General features: G+C 43.9%; 1 protein-coding gene across 4 annotated transcripts in view; it reads left to right on the plus strand.

Annotated features, from left to right (window-relative positions):
- The window catches only part of LOC119951706 (probable E3 ubiquitin-protein ligase MID2), a 444,841-nt gene extending 424,964 nt beyond the window's left edge, over window positions 1–19,877 (plus strand). For all 4 annotated transcript variants that reach the window (XM_038774982.1, XM_038774980.1, XM_038774983.1 and 1 more), the window contains exons 8-10: window positions 11,479–11,640; window positions 14,941–15,148; window positions 18,711–19,877. In XM_038774982.1, coding sequence (XP_038630910.1) covers window positions 11,479–11,640; window positions 14,941–15,148; window positions 18,711–19,116 — 776 coding nt within the window. In that variant the 3' untranslated portion in view covers window positions 19,117–19,877. The remainder of the gene's footprint in view (window positions 1–11,478; window positions 11,641–14,940; window positions 15,149–18,710) is intronic.
- The last annotated feature ends 532 nt before the right edge of the window (window positions 19,878–20,409 follow it).

Genomic DNA, 20,409 nt, shown 5'->3' on the forward strand with positions numbered 1-20,409 from the left:
GTGATTTACCTCGGCCATGGCAAAGGGCTACAGTGGTTCAGCACTAAGGCTTCAAGGCGCCAGGGTCTCAGGTTCGATTCCCGGCTTGGGCCACTGTCTGTGCGGAGTCTGCATGTTCTCCCCGTGTCTGTCTGGGTTTCCTCCGGGGTGCTCCAGTCGCCTCCCACAAGTTCCGAAAGACATGCTATTAGGTAATTTGGACATACTGAATTCTCCCTCTGTGTACCTGAATAGGTGCTGGAATGTGGCGACTGTGGGATTTTCACAGTAACTTCATTGCAGTGTTAATGTAAGCCTACTTGTGACAATAAAGATTATTATTATTAAGAAAGGCAGTTAGGGATGGGCAATAATGCTGATGTTGCCAGCAACACCTACATTACAGAATTATAAGAAAAAAGCCTGTCTCAACTGGTACAGCATTGCCTGCTACAATCAAAGTCACAATATCTCTTGAACCTTTTTGCCTCTGGCTCCTTCCTGGCAGCCTCAGGGGACGTGACTAACATCATCCTGTCTGCAGTTCATGCTTGCGTGGAACAGGTGACCGATGCGATGTTTACATCAAACACTTCTCTTACTTCCCTCATAGACAAGTAGAAGCAACAGGAGAAGGCTCTGTGGTTCACACAATTACAGAATCCCACAAGTACAAGTGTCATTGACTGTGCTCAGGCTGCCCTATTGGCTCCTTCACAAGGCCTCATTGCCGTTGTGAATTACAGGGGCTTCCATTCCATTTATATCAAACTGTGGTCTGATCACCACAGTACATCATGCAGGCCTGTACCTGCTTTCCTGGCAGCTGCCATGAATTCTTTACTTTGCACCTAATCTGTACCTCATTATACCCTATTTGCTGATTCATGCACTTGATAACAATCACTTCTTTTTTTTTTTCTTTTTTTTTTTAAATTTTTTTTTAAATTTAGAATATCCAATTCATTTTTTCCAATTAAGGGGCAATTTAACGTGGCCAATCCACCTAACCTGCACATCTTTGGGTTGTGGGGGTGAAACCCACGCAGACACGGGGAGAATGTGCAAACTCCTCACAGACAGTGACCCAGGGCCGGGATTCGAACCCAGGTCCTCAGCGTCGTAGGCAGCAATGCTAACCACTGTGCCACCGTGCCGCCCATAACAATCACTTCTGATCCTGCCAAAATGGTTTAGTTTGTACCAGGAATACAAAATCACATCGCAATGCAATCATTTGAAAAGAAATGCATATGAAAACATGGTTTGCAGGTACCTAAATGTGGAGCTAAATGTGCTGGTAGCTATATCCAAATGCATACCCCTACTTCGGGGTTTGTCATGTTAATGTTTTATTGATTATTAAAGGTTCATTTACTGTCCAAGCTTCAATGCTGGAAAGGAGCAACATGTATCCATAGTGCATCAAAGGCTTGCAGGGACCCAGGTATCAGGGCTTTCTGATGACTGAAGGCGTGGCATTTAAAGTTAGTGGGCAGGATTCTCCGGGAATTGGCGGGGCGGGCAGAAACGGCGCAGTGGAGTGGCGGGAACCACTCTGGTGTCAGGCCACTCCAATCCGCACCTTCAGGGGCTAGGACGGCGCCGGAGTGGTTTGTGCCCTGCTGGCCGGCGTGGAAGGCCTTTGGCACCGCGCCAGCTGGGGCCGAAGGGACTCCGCCGGCCGGCAAGGGTCCGCGCATGCATGGGAGCGTCACGTCTGCTGACTTCATCCCCACGCATGCGCAGGGGGGTTCACCTTCACGCCGGCCATTGCGGGGGCTTACAGGGCCGGTGCGTAGGAATATTGTGCCCCCACGGCACAGGCCCACCAGCGGATCGGTGGGCCCCGACCATGGGCCAGGCCACCGTGGGGGCACCCCCGGGGCCAGATCACCCTGCGTCCAACCCCCAGGACCCCGGAGCCCGCCCGCGCCGCCAGGCCCCTCCGGTAAGGGACCAACTCCAATTTATGCCGGCAGGACCTGCATAGAATGGGTGGGACTTCGGCCCATCGCAGGCCGGAGAATTGCCGGGGGAGCCCGCCCACCGGTGTGGCTCAATTCCCGCCCCTGCCAAATCTCCGGCGCTGGGGAATTCAGCAGCCGGCGGGGACGAGATTCACGCCGCCCCCCCGGTGATTTTCCGACCCGGCGGGGGGGGGGTCAGAGAATCCCGCCCAATGAGTCTAAATTTCTCCACTCTCATTAGCCTGTCGTGTTATGTACTCTGGATAACACAGGCTGCAACTGGATGCAGCTTTAACCAAAAAATACTCCAGACCTTGAAGTTAGTTCAATCTGATTTATTGAACCAGTCGCACAGTTCTCTATGAGATCGACTCTCTTCTAACCTAAGTGACTGTCAAACTTGTCCAGGATGATCTGAAACTTTGTCTTGTCCTGGCCTTCGGTGAAGTGAAAAGTGTTGAAGAGTTCGATGGCTTGATCACCCGGTGTTGAGAGGAGAAGTGCGATCTTCCTTGCATCACACGCACCCACGAGATCTGAAGCTTCGATGTACAGCAGAAACTTTTGCTTGAATGTCCACCAGTTGGCACTGAGATTGCCAGAGATCCTGAGCTGGTGAGGAGCCTGAATCTTCTCCATGGTGCCGTGATATATTCGCTGGTCGTCACGGAACGGACTGAGGTAAACCACCTAGATTAAGCAGTCTCCTGGTAGCATATCGTGTTATGTACTCTGGGATAACACAGGCTTCAACTGGATGCAGCTTTAACCAAGAGATACTCCGGACCTTAGCTCAATCTGATTTATTGAACCAGTAGCACAGTTTACACAGTTCTCTATGAGTTCGACTCTCTTCTAACCTAAGTGTGGTTACTCTGTCTGACAGCACCAGACTAGCTCTTAGCCACGTGCTGGAGGTGTGATACTGCACATGCACCCTGACTCACTCTGTAGATGTTCATCAGTGGAAAGAGGCGGAGTGTGAGTGCCTCGTGCCTTTTATAGTGAGATGCCAACCCTGTGTGCCCTGCCTGCTCATTATGTCATGTCCTGTTCTCTGTGTTCATTAGCTGCCTGTCTGTGCCTGTCTGTATATCATTATCTGCATGTCTGCATACCATGACATAGCCCTTCAAATCTTTGGGATCCCAGGAAACGTTTATCAGAACTTTCCTTGGAGAAAAATGGTTGAGAGGTGATTTGTTGGAGATGTTCAAAATCAGGAGGGGTCTGGACGGACAAGATAGGGAGAAACTGTTCCCATTTGTGAAAGGATGACGAATGAGAGGCAGAGATTTAAAGTTATTTGCAAAAGAAGCAAAAGCAATAAGAGAAAAACAATTCCAGGCAGCGAGTGGGTAGGGTCTGGAATGCAATGCATGAGAGTATGGTGGAGACAAGTTGAATCGAAGCTCAAATGTACAGTCAAATGTGCAGTGTTATGGGGAGAAGGCGGAAGAATAGGACTAAGTAAATTGCTCATTTGGAGACTCATTCGGTGCAGACACAATGGGCTAAATGATGTACTCCTGATTACAGTGAAATTCTGTAATATCACTAGATCTGCTTGCACTGGAACAGCTAGGAAATATTGGTCCATGCGAAAAACAATGAGGCTGGATGTCAGCAATGATCTGACTAACCTTCTTCGCAATGGTTCCTTGGGCTGGTTTCTGTTACAGGTGCAAACACAACTCTACCTCCGCACAGAAGCCCCAAGGCTACGTCAAAGGAGAGGACATCTGAAAAAAACAAGTGTCCAGCCTTCCTTTCTGATCTTTATATCTAGGATAACGGCTTCCCAAGGACTGGAAGCTTGGTCGTCTTTTGTTAATGTTAAAGCTGTATGGGACATCTTTTCACTTATTGCAGGGTGAAAAAGCACCCTCACTAAGATACCTTAAACAAACTGAAATTTACAGCGCGGAACCAGTCTGAACAATTCTTTTTTAAATAAATTTAAAGTACCCAATTCATTTTTTTAAAATCAAGGGGCAATTTTAGCATGGCCAATCCAGCTACTCTGCGGCTGTACTATTCTCATGTGTTTACTTCTAAAATTAAAAGTAACTCAATACATCTCCTATTAGACTTCTCATTTTATCTCCACCTCTTGGAAATTTCACAAGTGCATTGACAAGTATGCTCAAATGAAGCTAGTTAATTGCAGTTTCAGCAGGGGCACCTCAATAAAAAGCCATTGAAAGAAATAAACATTCTCATCGACTGCATGCAGGCATACCGCAGAATATTTCTTTGAGAAAAAATGAAAGTTTAACATAGTAATAGATTTGTTCAATATAATTTATTTCAGCAGCAGCAACAGTTTGCCCTGATACTGTAGAAACAGTCCCAAGATGCTTCAGAGATATAATCAGACAAAAATGAACATAGAAACAAGGAAGGAGATGTTGAGAACAAAAAAAAATAGCTTGATCAAAAAAGCTACAGAGAGAAAAAGGCAAGGTTGTAAAGTGATGTAAAGATGAGAGTGGATGGTCAGCAGTGCTGGATTAGCACACTTTGACGTGGAAGAGGACACAAGCAGGATAACATTGCATAAGGTCAAGCTCACGGGTGAAAAGTGGGAGGCCAAGCAGGAAAGCATTACGATAAGAAAGTCTGGAGAGGTCCAATATAGTAGTTAGCACTATGACTTCACATCACCAGTGTCCCAGGTTCGATTCCCGGCTTGGGTCACTGTCTGTGCGGAGTATGCACGTTTTCCCCGTGTCTGCGTGGGTTTCCTCCGGGTGCTCCAGTTTCCTCGCACAAGCTCCGAAAGACGTGCTATTAGGTAATTAGGACAATCTGAATTCTCCCTCTGTGTACCCAAACAGGCGCCGGAATATGGGGACTAGGGGTTTTTTCACAGTAACTTCATTGCGATGTTAGTGTAAGCCTACTTATGACAATAAAGATTATTATTATTGTGATGAATCTCGGAATTTCAGATATATTTACTGGAATTCTCCAGTCATCACGATTCACTTTTCCCACCAGCGCATCCCCGCTTGCGGGTTTCCGAGTGGCATGCGGTGGGCACAATGGGAAATCCCATTGCAAGCGGCGGAAAGATAGAATCCCACTGCCAGTGAACAAAGTACGGTCAAGATACATGCAGCTGGGAGACTGGAGAATCGAGGCCAGTGTAGTATGTGTATTTGGTGCAGTCAAGCCTAAAAGCCTGGGTTAGTATGTGACTGCTGCAGGAATGTTTTTTGAAATCCTGGTTTGAAAGATAACCCGGTTTTGTGGCTATAAAAGGAATCATTTAAGCATCGTAACAATTGGGCTAACGGAATTTTGTTTATACAAAGAAAGTTTCCTGGGGAATAGATTATTAGAGACAATGGCTTGAATTCTCCGGTCATTGCAATTAATTTTTTCCACTGGCAATGCATCCGCACTTATCCCAGTGCATGGATTGGTTACATTGTAAAATCCCATTCACAAGCGGAGAGGGATATAGAATCACGCCATCAGAAAACTGCGTGCAGCCGGGAAACACGTGGTTGGGAGACCGGAGAATCCCACCCAATGTGTTTGGCCTCACCAAGATGATATAGTTAATGGGAGGAGCAAGGGGCTGAATCAGTCAGGTGTTGAGATTCAGTCCAGTTTTGATTGGGGATATGAACTGACCAGCAGCTTTTTCCCAAATGCTGGGAAGTTAAACATTAACACAGGCAAGAATCGGCAAGCTGTATTCAAAAGGGGATTTTGGAGATGCGTGTTGTTTGAGTGCAGATAAAAGATAGCAATTAGGAGTTAGTGCTTCATTGTTATTGTTAAGCACTGTTTGACTGGTAAATTATTTTCTTGTATGATGAAGTTATTTTAAGCCAGAGTTAGTAATAAAGTTTGTTTTAATACACCGTTTCTCTATTTGTGCATGGAACCACTCATGGAGGGAATTATCCTTTTCTCATAGTCTTGCAAATTAAATAGTGGGGTATCTGTCCGGTATCCTAGCAACTGTTGGGGTCAAAGAGAGGTAAGTGAGTGCAATCATACGCTTGAGTGATTAGAATGTATTAAGTGCTTGGAATGCATTTGCCTCTCTTTGATGTGGCCAATGGTTGTACACATTGAAGGGAGATGAATAAATCACAAGTGCAAAGGTTTGTGGAAACTATCAATCACAGACGATTACTGGCGGTGTGCTGTTTAAAGGCACTCAACACCTGATTGAGGGGCCTGGCAGCAAGAATGATGGCCCACCAAGAACCACCCCCCTCCTTTCTTTCAACCCCCTCGTACCCTCCCTCATTTACTTTTCACCAGGGATCCCTGGTGAAGCTCCAGATGTATTGTTGGCAGCCTCCTCCACTGCTGGTGGCATTGCTGGTAATGGAGAGTGGATGGCCTTTGATTGGACGGCAGCTCTCGGATGTGACTTTTGCCCCACTAGGCGAAGTGCATACATTAAATGTCTTATGTGGAGCTTGAAGCATGGACAGCGGATTTCCACTTGACAACTACGAACTTATTTCCCGCATGGTTCCTGGAGATCGAGTACTACAACTGTTGGCAGTCGTTGGGCACCCCACTGGCCTCATTAAATTCTGCGACATTATTGAGGTTTGGAGCTCAACCAAGCATGCCTTATGAAATTCTATTCAATGACTGTGTCACAACTCCAGCTCAGCTGAATCTATTAGTGAGTTTGGAACTTGGTGAAGCGTTCATAATAGGATTCCATTGCACAGTGTATAAATAAAGCATTCAGAGCTGAATGTATTAAAACATTTGAAGTCAGTGACAGCACTCAGCCTTTTGGTCAACCTTAAAAGCAGGGATACGTGTCCAAAGTTATTAGACAATTAAAGGATAAAATCACAGGGGTCAGCTGGCGCAGTCAAATCTCAATATCAATACAGTTTAATGCGGAACAACATTTTGTCCACTGGATAATGTACCCTAATGCATCTGAAGCATTTTTGACTATCGGAATAGTGATTAATTTAATGTTCACTTATATTTTATGAGAAAACCCCTGTGATTATTCACTGTAATTAAAACATATTTAGCTATTATACAACATTTTATGATGATATGTGAAGTTATCAACAACTTTTGACATCATTAGTCAAAAGGTTCTCAACTCCAGACTAGAGTTCACCAAGGTTTAGAATTCCTCTGAACTCGTTGATGAACCATGTCACCTTCAGAAGCCTACCCAATCCATGAAAATTTCAGGGAATCTCAAATGCCCACCTCTACAATGGAGCCAGCCAAGACAGGAGAACTGTGTGCAGCCTCTTTCTCATGCTGATTGGGAGTGCAACATCTGTTTGCAGGCCTCGCCCACCTTTATTCCCACCCAACGTGGGTTTGCTATGTGTGGGATGCAAAATTCTGGCCCAATGTCAGCAGACAGCATGGAGATAATGGAGAAAGAGAAGGGTGCCAAGGATAGATCTTCAGGGGATTCAAGTGCAGTGGACAAACCTGTAACTAAACACATCTGTAACTGTAACCCTCGAGCATCATCGGTTCTTTATAAACTCTTCTACCTCAAGTTTGGGTATAATTAATAGTGGAAGAAAGTAAAATCTGATGGATTGGTTCTGTCAGGCACTTGTCCTGTCCTCCAAATGACCTGATTGATAGATAGTGACAACTTTCACTTCCAGTGCAAAAGGCTGAGTTTCTTGTGAAACAGTAACAAGCTGTCCCATGGGCTAAAATGCTGTCAGCTTAAAACAATCCCTCTTTAATACTGTGCACATATTTAGTGTCCTGTACCTTATCTCAGCATGCCAGCCCGTCTGCTTAGTGAATGTCTTTCACTTCATCATCTTACTCTGAGAATCCTATTATGTAAGTCTCTAAATGGTTCTGAATAAATAACTATTCATTGAATCTTCTGGGTGGGGGGGGGGGGGGGGGGGGGGGCAGGGGATAAAACCAAGAGGAATATTGTGACTAAAAAAGTCAACTTTCTTCTAAATAAAGTGGACATTTGCCTACTAAGAGGTACTTTTATTTTTGTGAGTTATTCAATTAAAGGTTTAAATCACAGGGGACAGCTTATTGCAGGTCAGTCTCCCAAACCCCTTGGATATATGGCAGATTTGAAATTCACCTTTTCTGATTTCAGCAGGAACCCAGAGGCCAATGTAGAGTGACCTTTCAAAAGGTGAATTGGATAGTTTTTGATTGCAGAATTTATTGAGGAGTATAAAACATAGAATGTATCATTGTATTTTTTTTTATCTTTGGGACAAACTAAATGAACCACTATTCATTTGTTTGACCCTGTGTATTCACAGATTCCTATATGCCTGACTGCAGGAAAATGACCTCCTGAGTGCACCTTCTGTGCTATGGTTAGAGCTCCAGGACACTTTCTTGTGTTCTTTTGGCTGAGAATGCAGCAGCAGTTTGATTATGGAAACTCTGGGCACGATCTAACAGGCATGCTCCACCCAAAAAGAGCTCACCATAGCGCAGCGTGGCCATTGAAAGCCGGGGGACCGCGCTCCCGGGATCCACCCATCTCTCAACCCCTTGCGAAATTCAACGCAATCTCACGAAACGTTGATGTGTGAATCCTGCCCACAGTGGGTGGGATCACCTTTTGGCAAATTTGCACAGAAGAGCAAGGCAATAAGCCTCACTATAATGTGCAGATTCCCAAAGTACCAGAGGCTTTACGATTCAACCCCTTTGCCTCAGAGTCCTCGGGCGAGCACAGTTTGGTACTGGTCCCCACAAATAAAACCCCTCGGTCTGGGTCATTAACACTCCAATGTATAAAAGAAACATGACAATGTAATCTAAGAAAGAATTGAAACATAAAGAGGGATATGTGTGTAATGTCATCCCAATTGAATGGAAGAAAGTCAAGGGAATGTGTAACTCTGATGGAAATGTACAGGCAAGACAATTTGAAATGTTCTGTAATGTTGATTATAGATTTTATGAATAAAGTATATTTTTTGAAAAATAAAACTGGTCCCCGACAGAACAGCATTCATGGGGGTCCCCAACGGGATTGGAGGCCCCAGCTGCATGCCCTTTGGGCAGGAGAGTGTCCTGGCACTGCCGGTGCCACCTGGGCACCCTGGCAGTGCCACCTTGGTGCCAGCCTGACTCTGCATAAGTGCCCATGTGGCACTGACCGCTGGAATGGGCACTGTCAGGTTGCCAGGTTGGCAATGGTAAGGTGCCAAGCTGGCATCTTTTGTGCGCGATTGGGCCTGGGTTGCCTGCCGTGGGTGTTGGGGGGTGCATGGGGGCAGGGACCCTCCCATATTGTGTTCGGGCTGGGTGGGAGGTTGGGGATTGTTTTGGGGACCTCGGAGATCGGGATGCCATTTATAAATGGTGTCCCAATCTCTCGCTACAATGGGGAGTTCCGGCGAGTGAAGCCCTCTACTGTAAAAAACGGGGCCGTATGCGGCCTGGGTCGCATGCTTACTGTTCGGGCCCCTTTATTCAATGCAAGTCGCATTGAATAGTCATGTGAAAATCCCCAATTCGCCACACTCCACCACCTGTCTGGGTACACAGAGGGAGTATTCAGAATGTCCAATTCGCCGAATAAACACGCACGTCTTTCAGGAGGAAACCCACGCAGTCATGGAGAGACTGTGCAGATTCCATACAGACAGTGACCCAAGCCGAGAATCGAACCTGGGTCCCTAACGCTGTGAAGCAACAGTGATAACCACTATGCTACCGTGTGATTGGAAAAATATCACGCACTGTTTAGGTCCTTAGACTTGGGGATGGTTGCCCATGGTATTGTGCTCCAGCTAGTCACCAACTTTAATGGAAGGCATAAATAAAGAGGGGAGAATAATTTTCAAAAGAAAAATAACAATTGAATGATGGTGCTTCGAAGATTGCAATATTTTCATTGGGATCTAACTTGATTGGCTGGAGTATAGAATGTGCTATAGCACACACTGACATAAAGTGTAACATTTGTCCATTGTTGTGTCTGTCCATTTCAGATACTTCAACCAGATCTACAATTAAAGTTTACCCAGGTGTCTTTATTTATGAGAACAAAGTAGGACACAGATCTAATGCAACACACTTTATTAAATATAGTTAACCCATAAATTACCCACTATATATACAAGAAACACCCAGGATTTGACTATACTTCCTGTAAAAATGATTTGGTAAGCTGCAGATCCGCTCTGAGTCTCTCTGGTTCCTCTTTGCCAAGGTGATTCTCACTGACTGCTGCTTGCTTGCTTCCTTGCTTCTGGTCTGGTCAAGGTTACCTCACACGCCAAGCTTCGAGTCTTTTGCTTTGAGTCTTTTGCCTCCAGTCCTTTCTCTCCAGATGTCTGGAAAATGTCTATCTTTTTATCCCCCTGTCGCCACCCACCTTCTTTCTCCACCTGCCCTTGGCCTTCAGCCAATGGAGTCTCAGGAGGCAGGGTCTCAGTGCCCAATGGTCTGGTTGATGACCTGTTGACAGGGTACCTGAACCCGCCTTGGGAGGAGCGATGATTGCTCGATGGGTTATCGGAACTGTGAACAATAGGCCAATGCATCTTAAGTAGGAGCGACTATCAGTTGATGGGATATCAGGAACTGTGGACAATAGGCCAGTGAATCTGAAGTAGCACTGATAATTACTTGATGGGTTATTCAGGGGCTGCTTCAGACAGACCCTAACTGCTTGTCTTGAGTTCTATATATTCGGATTCTGCAGGCATCTGCAGACTCTGGTTTTTAAAGTGCCCAATTCTTTAATTTAAGATATCCAATTTAATTGGCCTTAAAACTAGACCTTGATTATTACTACACCATCTTTTGTCCATCCTGCCGTCACATTTGACCATCTTTTGAAACATCATACCAAATTTGAGTGACATTTTTTATCAAATTAATATCTATGACCAAAGAATGTCAGAGTAAATATATCCCAAGTCAGAGTTAGGTTTATTAATTCACTTAAAAAAAACAAATCGGGAATCTGATCAACAGCCTGAATATGAATTAAAATCCAAATTCACACAGCCAATATTCATTTACAAGCAATTTATCTTTGGTGCCTAAGCACGGACACCGCTTCAGTTAACTACAGAATAATTAATTGTGTGTTACATAGCATGACACTCCTGTCCTTATAAAATGGCACATCATCCAACTTAAGTGGTCCCATCTGATTATGAGCAATGTAGCATGATATTTGTTGCTCACATAATCTCGGTCACAAGATTCCAATGGAAAGGCAGGAGGTGGATGGATCAACCACAGAGATAATCAAAATTTCTGTTCTGTGCATTCGACGATTGAACTTCTTGTTAAGAGGTGTAGGTGAGTCTTCCGATATGCCTCCCCAGGGCCACTTTGTGCAATCCCAAAAGCCCAAATCATTACATATATGACTGAAGGTCCTCTTTGCCAGAGTCGTAGTTTAATATAGATAACAGGTCAAATAGAGATTCAAGTCTCTATGCTCTCCAATGGAATATTTTGCTCAAAAGCAGCTCAAACGTCTGATAGTGTTTGTTGTGCTTATTCCTTTACTTAGCCGTAGCTCTTCTCATTACAGGTTTGTACAACTCCGTTGATAGTTGGATGATTGTTCCCAACATCAAGCAAAACCATTACACTGTGCATGGGCTACAGTCTGGGACCAGATATATCTTTATTGTGAAGGCAATCAACCAGGCTGGCAGTCGCATCAGTGAGCCAGCCAGACTGAAGACTAATAGTAAGTATTCCCTTATGATTTCTGAGGCATGTTGTTTACTCAAGATAGTTAATTAATTAGAAACCATTGGCTGGCTTCATCCACTCCGTTGACAATTAACATACCTCGGGACGGAATTATCTTTTGAGTTAACAAATGAACAAATGTTACTCTGATCTCACCCTTTTGGATAACATAACCACAGTTTGGTTTTGCTAAAAACTATAAAGACAGAATGTAACTGAAGCATTTCCATTTCAGTTAGCTAATTTCAGCTAGACGAGTAGGGGCATGTTAAAAGGGCACTAAGAACCCCTGGGTTAGGGAGGGGGAAAAGTAGCTGTAGCTTCTCCTCCTGTTGACCATTCCGTGATTACTGCCAGAAAATGTCTGTGTGGATGATGATTGAGCTCGGATTAGGCCTGAAATCAGCCTCCAGAGCCGAGCAAAAGTCACTTCGCAAGGTTTAATTGTTATCACTCTGCACCATGTGTACTCTGAATGGCAAGTATAATGGCGTGTTGTGGCAATATAATAATAATAAAAAACTAATTGTGTCTGGTGGTACACTGGTTACCATGTTTGAGCTATATTCCTTTGTGTGCTGTATAAATGCAATTAAGAGATCTATTGCATTACAATTGCACACAAAGGGATTTTACATGAATACAATAACCATGTACAACGAGGAGAAAATGAAAAGTCTCATCAAACTTTCTCATCATTCACACAGTAAATTTAATGAAGTAATCAAAGGCTTGATATTTCTATTCAGGAACTGTTTTATTACTGTTTATATTTGGGGTCCCATTTAAGAGCATCAAATCATAGAATAGCACGCCACAGAAGGAGACAATTCATGCGTTAAACGCAACAGAGAAGTGGTGGAGGCCTGGCAGTGCAAGGGAGATAGATATGTCCACTCCATTGAAACAAGACATCACAGAAACATTTCTGAACTAGGTCTACTGGCGATAGTTGTTGTTTAAAGGAAAAATATACAATATAAATCGAATGAAAATTCTGCTTCTGACATTTACCCTCATCCCCCACTTTTCTCAAAGAAGTCAACTCTCCCAATTTCACAGGCCAGCAGCCCAATGGTAGCTCACACAGTTCTCTCTGTTCAAGTATCCACCAGCTGTTCAATCTTAATCACCTAATGGCTATATGTCACACATTCCAAAGAGGATCACTTGATAAATATCAGAAGCAGCAATCGGGGCTGATTTTAGTCCTACTTAACCAGGACTGTTGTGGCCAATTCCTGCATCTCAATTATAATTACGATAAAATAGTAAGTAGCACACCTTAAAGTGATGACAAACCTTAGACTTATTGATCTGTATAAGTGTTACACTGGCAAGTAAATTTAACTACTTGGCAGTCTAAGTTCAACAGCCGCTAAAACATTCAGCAAATTAAAAAATAAATTGGTTCTTAGTCCCGGAAAGTGCAAAGTTCAATCTGTCGGGAAGATGTAGTCTGATTCCGTGTCCACTCAGTTAGAGAAGGTAAAAATCAGGCTATAGTCCTGCTTCTAATGAATCTCTAATTTGTGAGTCTGTGAAAGAAAAGACTTCTATTTCTACAGTGCTTTTCATGACCTTAGAACATCCCAAAGTGCCCTTTTTCAGATGATTAAACAGAGACTGTGACTTCTCTCCCAGATAGGTGTAAAAGATCCATTGGCAGAATTTGAAGAATGGGGTAAGAGATTGGAAGAGTCCCATGATGTCCGAGACAAAACCTACCACTTAATCACTAAAATCACTGTCTGGTCATGGTCTTCATTGCACTTTTTGAAACCTTGCTGGGTTCAAATTTGCTACTGTGCTTACCAACATTACAATAGAGATTACGGGTGTGACTTAATCCCCAGAAAACAGAATCCTGTTTTGGGTGCGTATAGTGAGGTATGTTTTGGTACCTGCAGCGCAGAGAACGAACCCACTATCAAATGGCACTCTGTCATTTTTACTGGCCTCGGTCAGGAACACCCCACAGAGGCCACACTTACCTCACTTCCTGTGAGATGCCACCCCAATCTCTCGGCCAACCTCGGGCACCCATGCTTACTGGCACCAATGCTTACTGGCATTTTGGCAGTGATGGAGTAATTCTCCACCAAATGAGGTGGCTGCTCAATGGATGTGGACTCCCTATGGCAGACTGACAGGGCCATTAGATTTAGAGGCTTCATCCCCCAAAAAGGGGCTGCTGGCACCCATAGACCAAACTCAAAAGAGCCTGCCGATTGGCCCATCTGTACTTAATTTTTAATTTATACCTCTGAGGACACGACCAGTTTTAGGTCTTAAGGTCTCCTAACTATGCCCACCTCTCCTGATGTGGTTGCCGAGGCTCTGGAGCTGGTGTTTGAGGTGGCAGCAGTATAAGCAGTGTGCTAATCATTCTTTATTGGGTGGTGAGCATGACCAATTAGGCCTGCACTCTGCAAGTGCAGGCGTGGCACTCCCATTTGGTTCCGACATCAGTGTCCTGAACCCTGTAGGGAAATCCTGTCTTGTCTACCCGAATCAAATTTCTGTTTTAATCACAAGCACATCTATCTGAAGTTGGCTCTGTAACAAAATATCAACGTGACATCAAATGATCAGATACTTTGGCAGGTTAATCTCGCACGGTATCACAGTGGTTAGCACTGTTGCTTCACAGCACCAGGGACCCAGGTTCAATTTCCGGCTTGGGTCACTGTCTGTGCGGAGTCTGCACATTCTCCCCGTGTCTGCATAGGTTTCCTCCAGGTGCTCTGGTTTCCTCCCATGTGTCCCGAAAGACATGCTTGTTAGGTGAATTGGACATTCTGAATTTTCCCTCAGTGTACCCGAACAGGCACCGTACTGTGGTGGCGATTCGGAGATTTTCACTGTAACTTTGTTGCAGTGTTAATGTAAGCCTACTTGTGGCATTATTAATGATTATTATTATTAATACCAAGAACACCAACAATCTTTGTTGTTACGACAGGAACGTTGTAGTCCAGCTAAGAAGATATCACAGTCTGAGGGATGAGAATCACTGAACCCCTTCCAATATTAATGTAATCGTGTTCCTATGTTCTTAAGGAATGGGAATTATAAATAAAAAGTAAATAAGAAAGGAACAACATGAAGGAAATCAATCACTTTCTATAGATCTATATAAATATGTTAAAAATCCTGTTATTTTAACTAACAGTAAGGCTGAAATGTAATTCTACTACCTACTTCACACTTGTTGAAATGATGTAATTATCCAATGGTTAATGGTGACCGTTTGTCTCAATTTACATTTTTGTTCTTGGCATGCATTTTCCAGGTCAGCCTTTCAAACTGGATCCCAAAACTGCTCACAAGAAGCTGAAGTTGTCCAACGATGGCCTGGCTATGGAACGGGATGACAATTCCATGAAGAAGAGCCACACCCCCGAGCGGTTTAGCAGCCAAGGGAGCTACGGGGCTTTGGGGAATGTGTTTATCGACAGTGGCTGCCATTACTGGGAGGTTCTACTTGGAGGATGTACATGGTACAGAGTTTTGAATGATTAACGTCAAACATCACCACTCATACCTCTTTTACAAAGTTATCGAAAATGTAGATTTTGATAAACTCTGCTCCCACATCTCACCCCTCATTAGTTGTTTTTAAGCAGCTCTCCATTACCTCAACCAAATAGCAACTCTACACATTAATCTAAACAATAAATGGCAGCAAGCTATTCACCTGTGATATAACATCACCCAATATGACCCCATCCTCAACCACATACTTTCATTAAAGGTTTTCCTAATCAATGTGAGTGGCAGGCCGCATTTCCTGCTGTTCAATGCTGGGAACCTCACTATAATAAATTAGCATCTCGTTATCAGGCCCGTACACCAGAATGATACCCCCATGGCAGGTAATACGTCCACAGCGTTGTGATGTCAAATTGGTGAGAAGCACAACTGGTCTTAGAAGGCGTGCACCTGGCCAGCATTAGGAGTTGAGCACAGCAGGTGATACTTGGTGTGTGCCAGTTTTATGCTAGCTTGATGCCGGGTGTGCACCTACATGAAGATTGTTTCTGGTGTGCTCACTGTGTGCTGGGGCGGTCTTTAAAAATAGCACCGGATGTTTAATTCGCTGAGTTGAGACCACTGCCAACGATATGTGAAACCCTTGCCTGCCTCATTTTCTTCAAAGTCCTGTACAATATGGTGGAAAAATCCACTATTGCCATCAGTAGCTTTTCCCACCCAACATTGGCCTTTGCCGACATCAGAGAAAATTTCACCCGACATTTATATGTTATTGAAACACGGGAAAAATAGTAAAAATGTAACATACACATACACACACTAATTAAAAATGAGAAGTTAAGAGTCCAGATAAAGAGTAAAAGAATTAAGAATCCGCCTTTGGCTTGATCACGAGTGTAGATGCTGGTATGTTGCATCCATTAAGTTGGGTCATTCTGATAGCGCTGACTTGGGCAGTTTAGCAGTTAGTTTGGAGATACTATGGGAATTTTCCATTCCTGTTGCTGGGGGGTGCGAATGGCTGAGGGAAGGGAGAATCTAGCGGGATTTCCCCGATCAATTGTCACCACAAATGACATCGCGGGAATCCTGACTTTGAAAGTTTCCAAACCTAAGTTGCTGGCAAGGTGGACCCATTCAGAGCCTGCCCTCCCCTCTACCAGCATGCGACGTGGGCCCACCCCTTCACTTGGAGAAATGTGAGGTTATCCACTTTGGTAGCAAAAACAAGAAGGCAGACTATTATCTGAATTAATTAGGTGAGGGGAACGTGAAACGAGGCCTGGGTGTCCTTTTGCACCAGTCACTAAACGTAAGCATGCAGGTACAGCAGGCAGTAAAGAAGGCAAGTGGTATGCTGGCCTTCATTGCTAGAGGATTTGAGTACAGGAGCAGGCATGTATTGCTGCAATTATGCAGGGCCTTTGTGAGTCCACACCTGGAATATTGTATGCAGTTTTGGTCTCTTTGTCTGAGGATGGAAGTTCTAGCTATAGAGGGAGTGCAGACTGATTCCTGGGATGACAGGACTGATGTACAAGGCGAGATTGAATCAGTTAGGATTGTATTTGCTGGAGTTCAGGAGAATGAGGGAGTATCTCATAGAAACCTATCAAAATCTAACACGACTGGACAGGGTTGACGCAGGAAGGATGTTCCCGATGGTGGGTGTGTCCAGAACCAGGGGTCACAGTCAGATGATACGGGTTAGACCATTTCGGACAGAGATGAGAAGACATTTCTTTACCCAGAGAGCGGTGAGCCTATGGAATTCGTTACCATAGGATGTAGTTGAGTCTAAAATATTGTATGGTTTCAAGAAGCAGTTAAGTATCGCACTTGGGGTGAAGGGGCTGTGGGGGGGAAACGGGATTAGGCTATTGAGTTAGATGATCAGCCATGATCATAATGAATGGCGGAACATGCTTGATGGGCCGAATGGCCTCCTCCTGCTCTTAGTTTTTGTATATCTTCTATGAACAAAAAAACTGGGATTGAGTCAGATGGGGGAGCGGTGGGGCCATCAAATTCTGAAAAAGTTGTTTCCTAACCCAAACCCACCAGCAACCTCATGCAGGGAGGGTTTGGGCAGGTTGGGAGGGGGAAGGGGGTGAATATTGGAGTGGTTTTGATGGAAAGGGGGGGGGGGGGGGTTGTATCTCATGGGGGCCACCTTCCTAATCTGAAAATAGAGCTTCATTCCCGCCTTTGAATAATTTATTTAAAAATAGAGCTGCCCACTCTCACTTGCCTGCCTCCGCCACACGGTTTATGATGTGGGCAGAATGTTATTGGGGTCAATTGGCTCAGTAACAAACATTTTTGACCCTTTACTATCTGTTAAGGTTTGGCAGGCAGGCTGCTGATTTCAGCATCATCCCATCCCCTGTATTAGAAGAGTGAGCTTGGGGGTGGGTGAGAAGGTGGTGGTTCCCCCTATTGAAAACAAGCCCTGAGAGGGCATGTGAAATGCAGACCTAAGTGTTGGCAAACCCAACAGCTTCATCAAGGCAAGACCGCGATAGATTCAGGAGGTGAATGAAATTGCACTCCTGGATCCAGATGCCTGTCTGAGGAATCTTCATGATAGAACACACTCACCACCCCTACACACCCCCGCCCTCCTCTCACACCCAACAACTTATTTTGAAAGCATCAGATCTCACAATGAAGACTCCAAACTACACATCACGAGAACCCCACCACCAGGCCTCGGATTTTCCCCTCACCAACACCTGTCGTGGAAATTGTAATAAAGACAAATTCTTCGAGCTTCGATTCAGGAAATTTATTTGATACAAATATTTGCAGAAAGGGCCGTGGTCTGGCTAAATAGCCATTCCACAGCACTCTGAATTATACAGTTGAAAACCATTATATTTATAATGTGAAATAAACAACTTTGAAGAGATAAAACCTTGGGAACATACGCAAGAGGAAACATGAATGTTTTGTCATTGGTTTAAAAACAATACTTATACGCATTTGTTAACTTTCGGAGGGCAATATGTTATCATAATAAGGCCAAGTCCAAAATACTAAGCAGTATTTTGTTTACGTTACCTGACCTACTTATTTTCATTCAGAAGCAGTATTAAAATATAGTTAAGCATTCCCAGCATCCTTTAGCAAGTGCCATTTCTTTAATAGCAATTAAATGGGCAACTAATCCTCACATTAACTTCCCTTCCACAATACCTCAACCTCTGAACCCATCCCTGCAGTCTACATCACAATCTGGAACTTCATGACCACGTGGCTGAGCCTATCCCTCAATACCATCAAGCCAGTGGATCAACAGTTTAATGGGAAATGTAGGAGAGCATGGAAGAACCTGGCATAACTTAAAATGAGGAGCCGACTTGGTGAAGCTATAAAACCAGACTACATGCTTAACAAACAGTAGAAGCAGCACACAATAATCAAGACAAACAATCCCTTAACCAACAGGTCAGATCAAAGCTCTGCAGTCCAGCCGCTCTCTAGCTAGAAATATTGAAACCTTGCAAATTGAAGACTAATTATTCAGAAAAGCCGCCTGATTTTTTGTTCCGTTTTTGTTTCCAGGTATTCCATTGGCATTTCATATAAATCAGCCCCGAAGAATGAGTGGAATGGAAAGAATTCATCTTCATGGGTATTCTCCCGGTGCAATAACAACTTTGCTGTCAGACACAGCGGCAAAGAGATGTCAGTGGATGCCAGCCATCAGCTGCGGAGACTTGGTGTCCTCCTTGACTACGATGGTAACACGTTATCGTTCTACGATGCCATGAACACGCATCACCTGCACACATTTGACATTTCATTTGCTCTACCTGTGTGCCCCACATTCACAATCTGGAACAAATCATTAATGATCCTGTCGGGGCTCCCTGTCCCGGACCCGTTAGACTGCTTGGAGCAGCAGCAGGAGTGCATTTGTAGACCCCAAGAATCTCCTTACATGTCAGGGATAAAAGTCAGCCAATAAAGGCCAGTCTGAAACTGAACCCTGGCCCATCCATGATTGCCCTACACCCCAAAAATTGCATTACTCCAGGCAGGGCTAGACTATGCATTGTGCCCTCTCAAGATAGCACAAGAGCCGCCTTACACAGAATGACTACTATTGTATTGAATTTATAAATTATTTATGATAAATATGTTCACAGATTATCATTGGAGTGAGATTGTATTCCAAATGCACTTTCAAGACATGCTTTAGATTATGGAAAGCTGTTTTTAATATGTCAAAGCTGGAAGAAGATATATTAAGTAGATCTGAAGATGTGGCTTCCTCAATTTCTAGAAACCTGTGTATTATACACCAGACACACCCAACGACTAGAGTCTGAAACATAATAGTTCTGGTTGCTGAGAGAATCTTCTGCACCACCGAGAAGAGAACTTCTCACAGTGAAAGGACAATGATTCCACCCTTCAAGTGTCACTCAGCAGTCACCATGAAGGGACAATTAGGAGTTGCTGTAAGATGACAAACAAGGTGTGCAGAGAACTGAGACAGTAAGCATGTTTAGACAGTGCCTCAAAGCAGAACTTAATTCCATCAAGAAATTTGTCCTGATATATTCATGGATTCATTATATTGTCATCTTTGTTGGTATTGTTTGTGAATGAAGATAATTCCATTCAAGGATGTGTATAAGAACCATGCTGTTGATATTTGGAACTTTAACTGGTCTGTGTAATGTTAAAATGTTTAGAAAAATGGTATAAATATTTAATGACAAACTGGTTGGTTGTTTTTCACCCAATTTGAAAAGTGGGATTATTTTCCAAATTGTTATTATTTTTGGAAGCTATTTTACAGCTAAGATATGATTCTAGTTTAAAATGTAAAGGAATGTATTCAAGGTTGGAGTTTGCAAATTTTGGCAACCTGTGAAGGTGAAATCAGCAATCACAATCCCATAGCCAAGCATCCGAGGAAAACAGACATCTTTCCCAGTTGGCAAAATCTTCTCCCTCCCTAACTCCCTCCCTCCCTTCCTCAACCACATTCACATCACAAGGGAATGCATGGATATTCACAGCCGCATCATCAGGGATCCAAGCACAGGCACCCGTGCCTTGTAGATTTATAACTAACACCTGTGGAAAACAAGATGCATAATCCAAGTTAGATACTTGTGAAAGCCAAGTGCATACTGCACCATATAACCACCAGGGATAGCACATAAATATGTGTACGCAAACACACGAGCGATGAGTGCCCCTCACCCTCATATACAAGGAATTAAACTATCTTTTTTTATAAATTTAC

This window comes from Scyliorhinus canicula, chromosome 17 (assembly GCF_902713615.1).
Source record: "Scyliorhinus canicula chromosome 17, sScyCan1.1, whole genome shotgun sequence".
Taxonomy (NCBI): domain Eukaryota; kingdom Metazoa; phylum Chordata; class Chondrichthyes; order Carcharhiniformes; family Scyliorhinidae; genus Scyliorhinus; species Scyliorhinus canicula.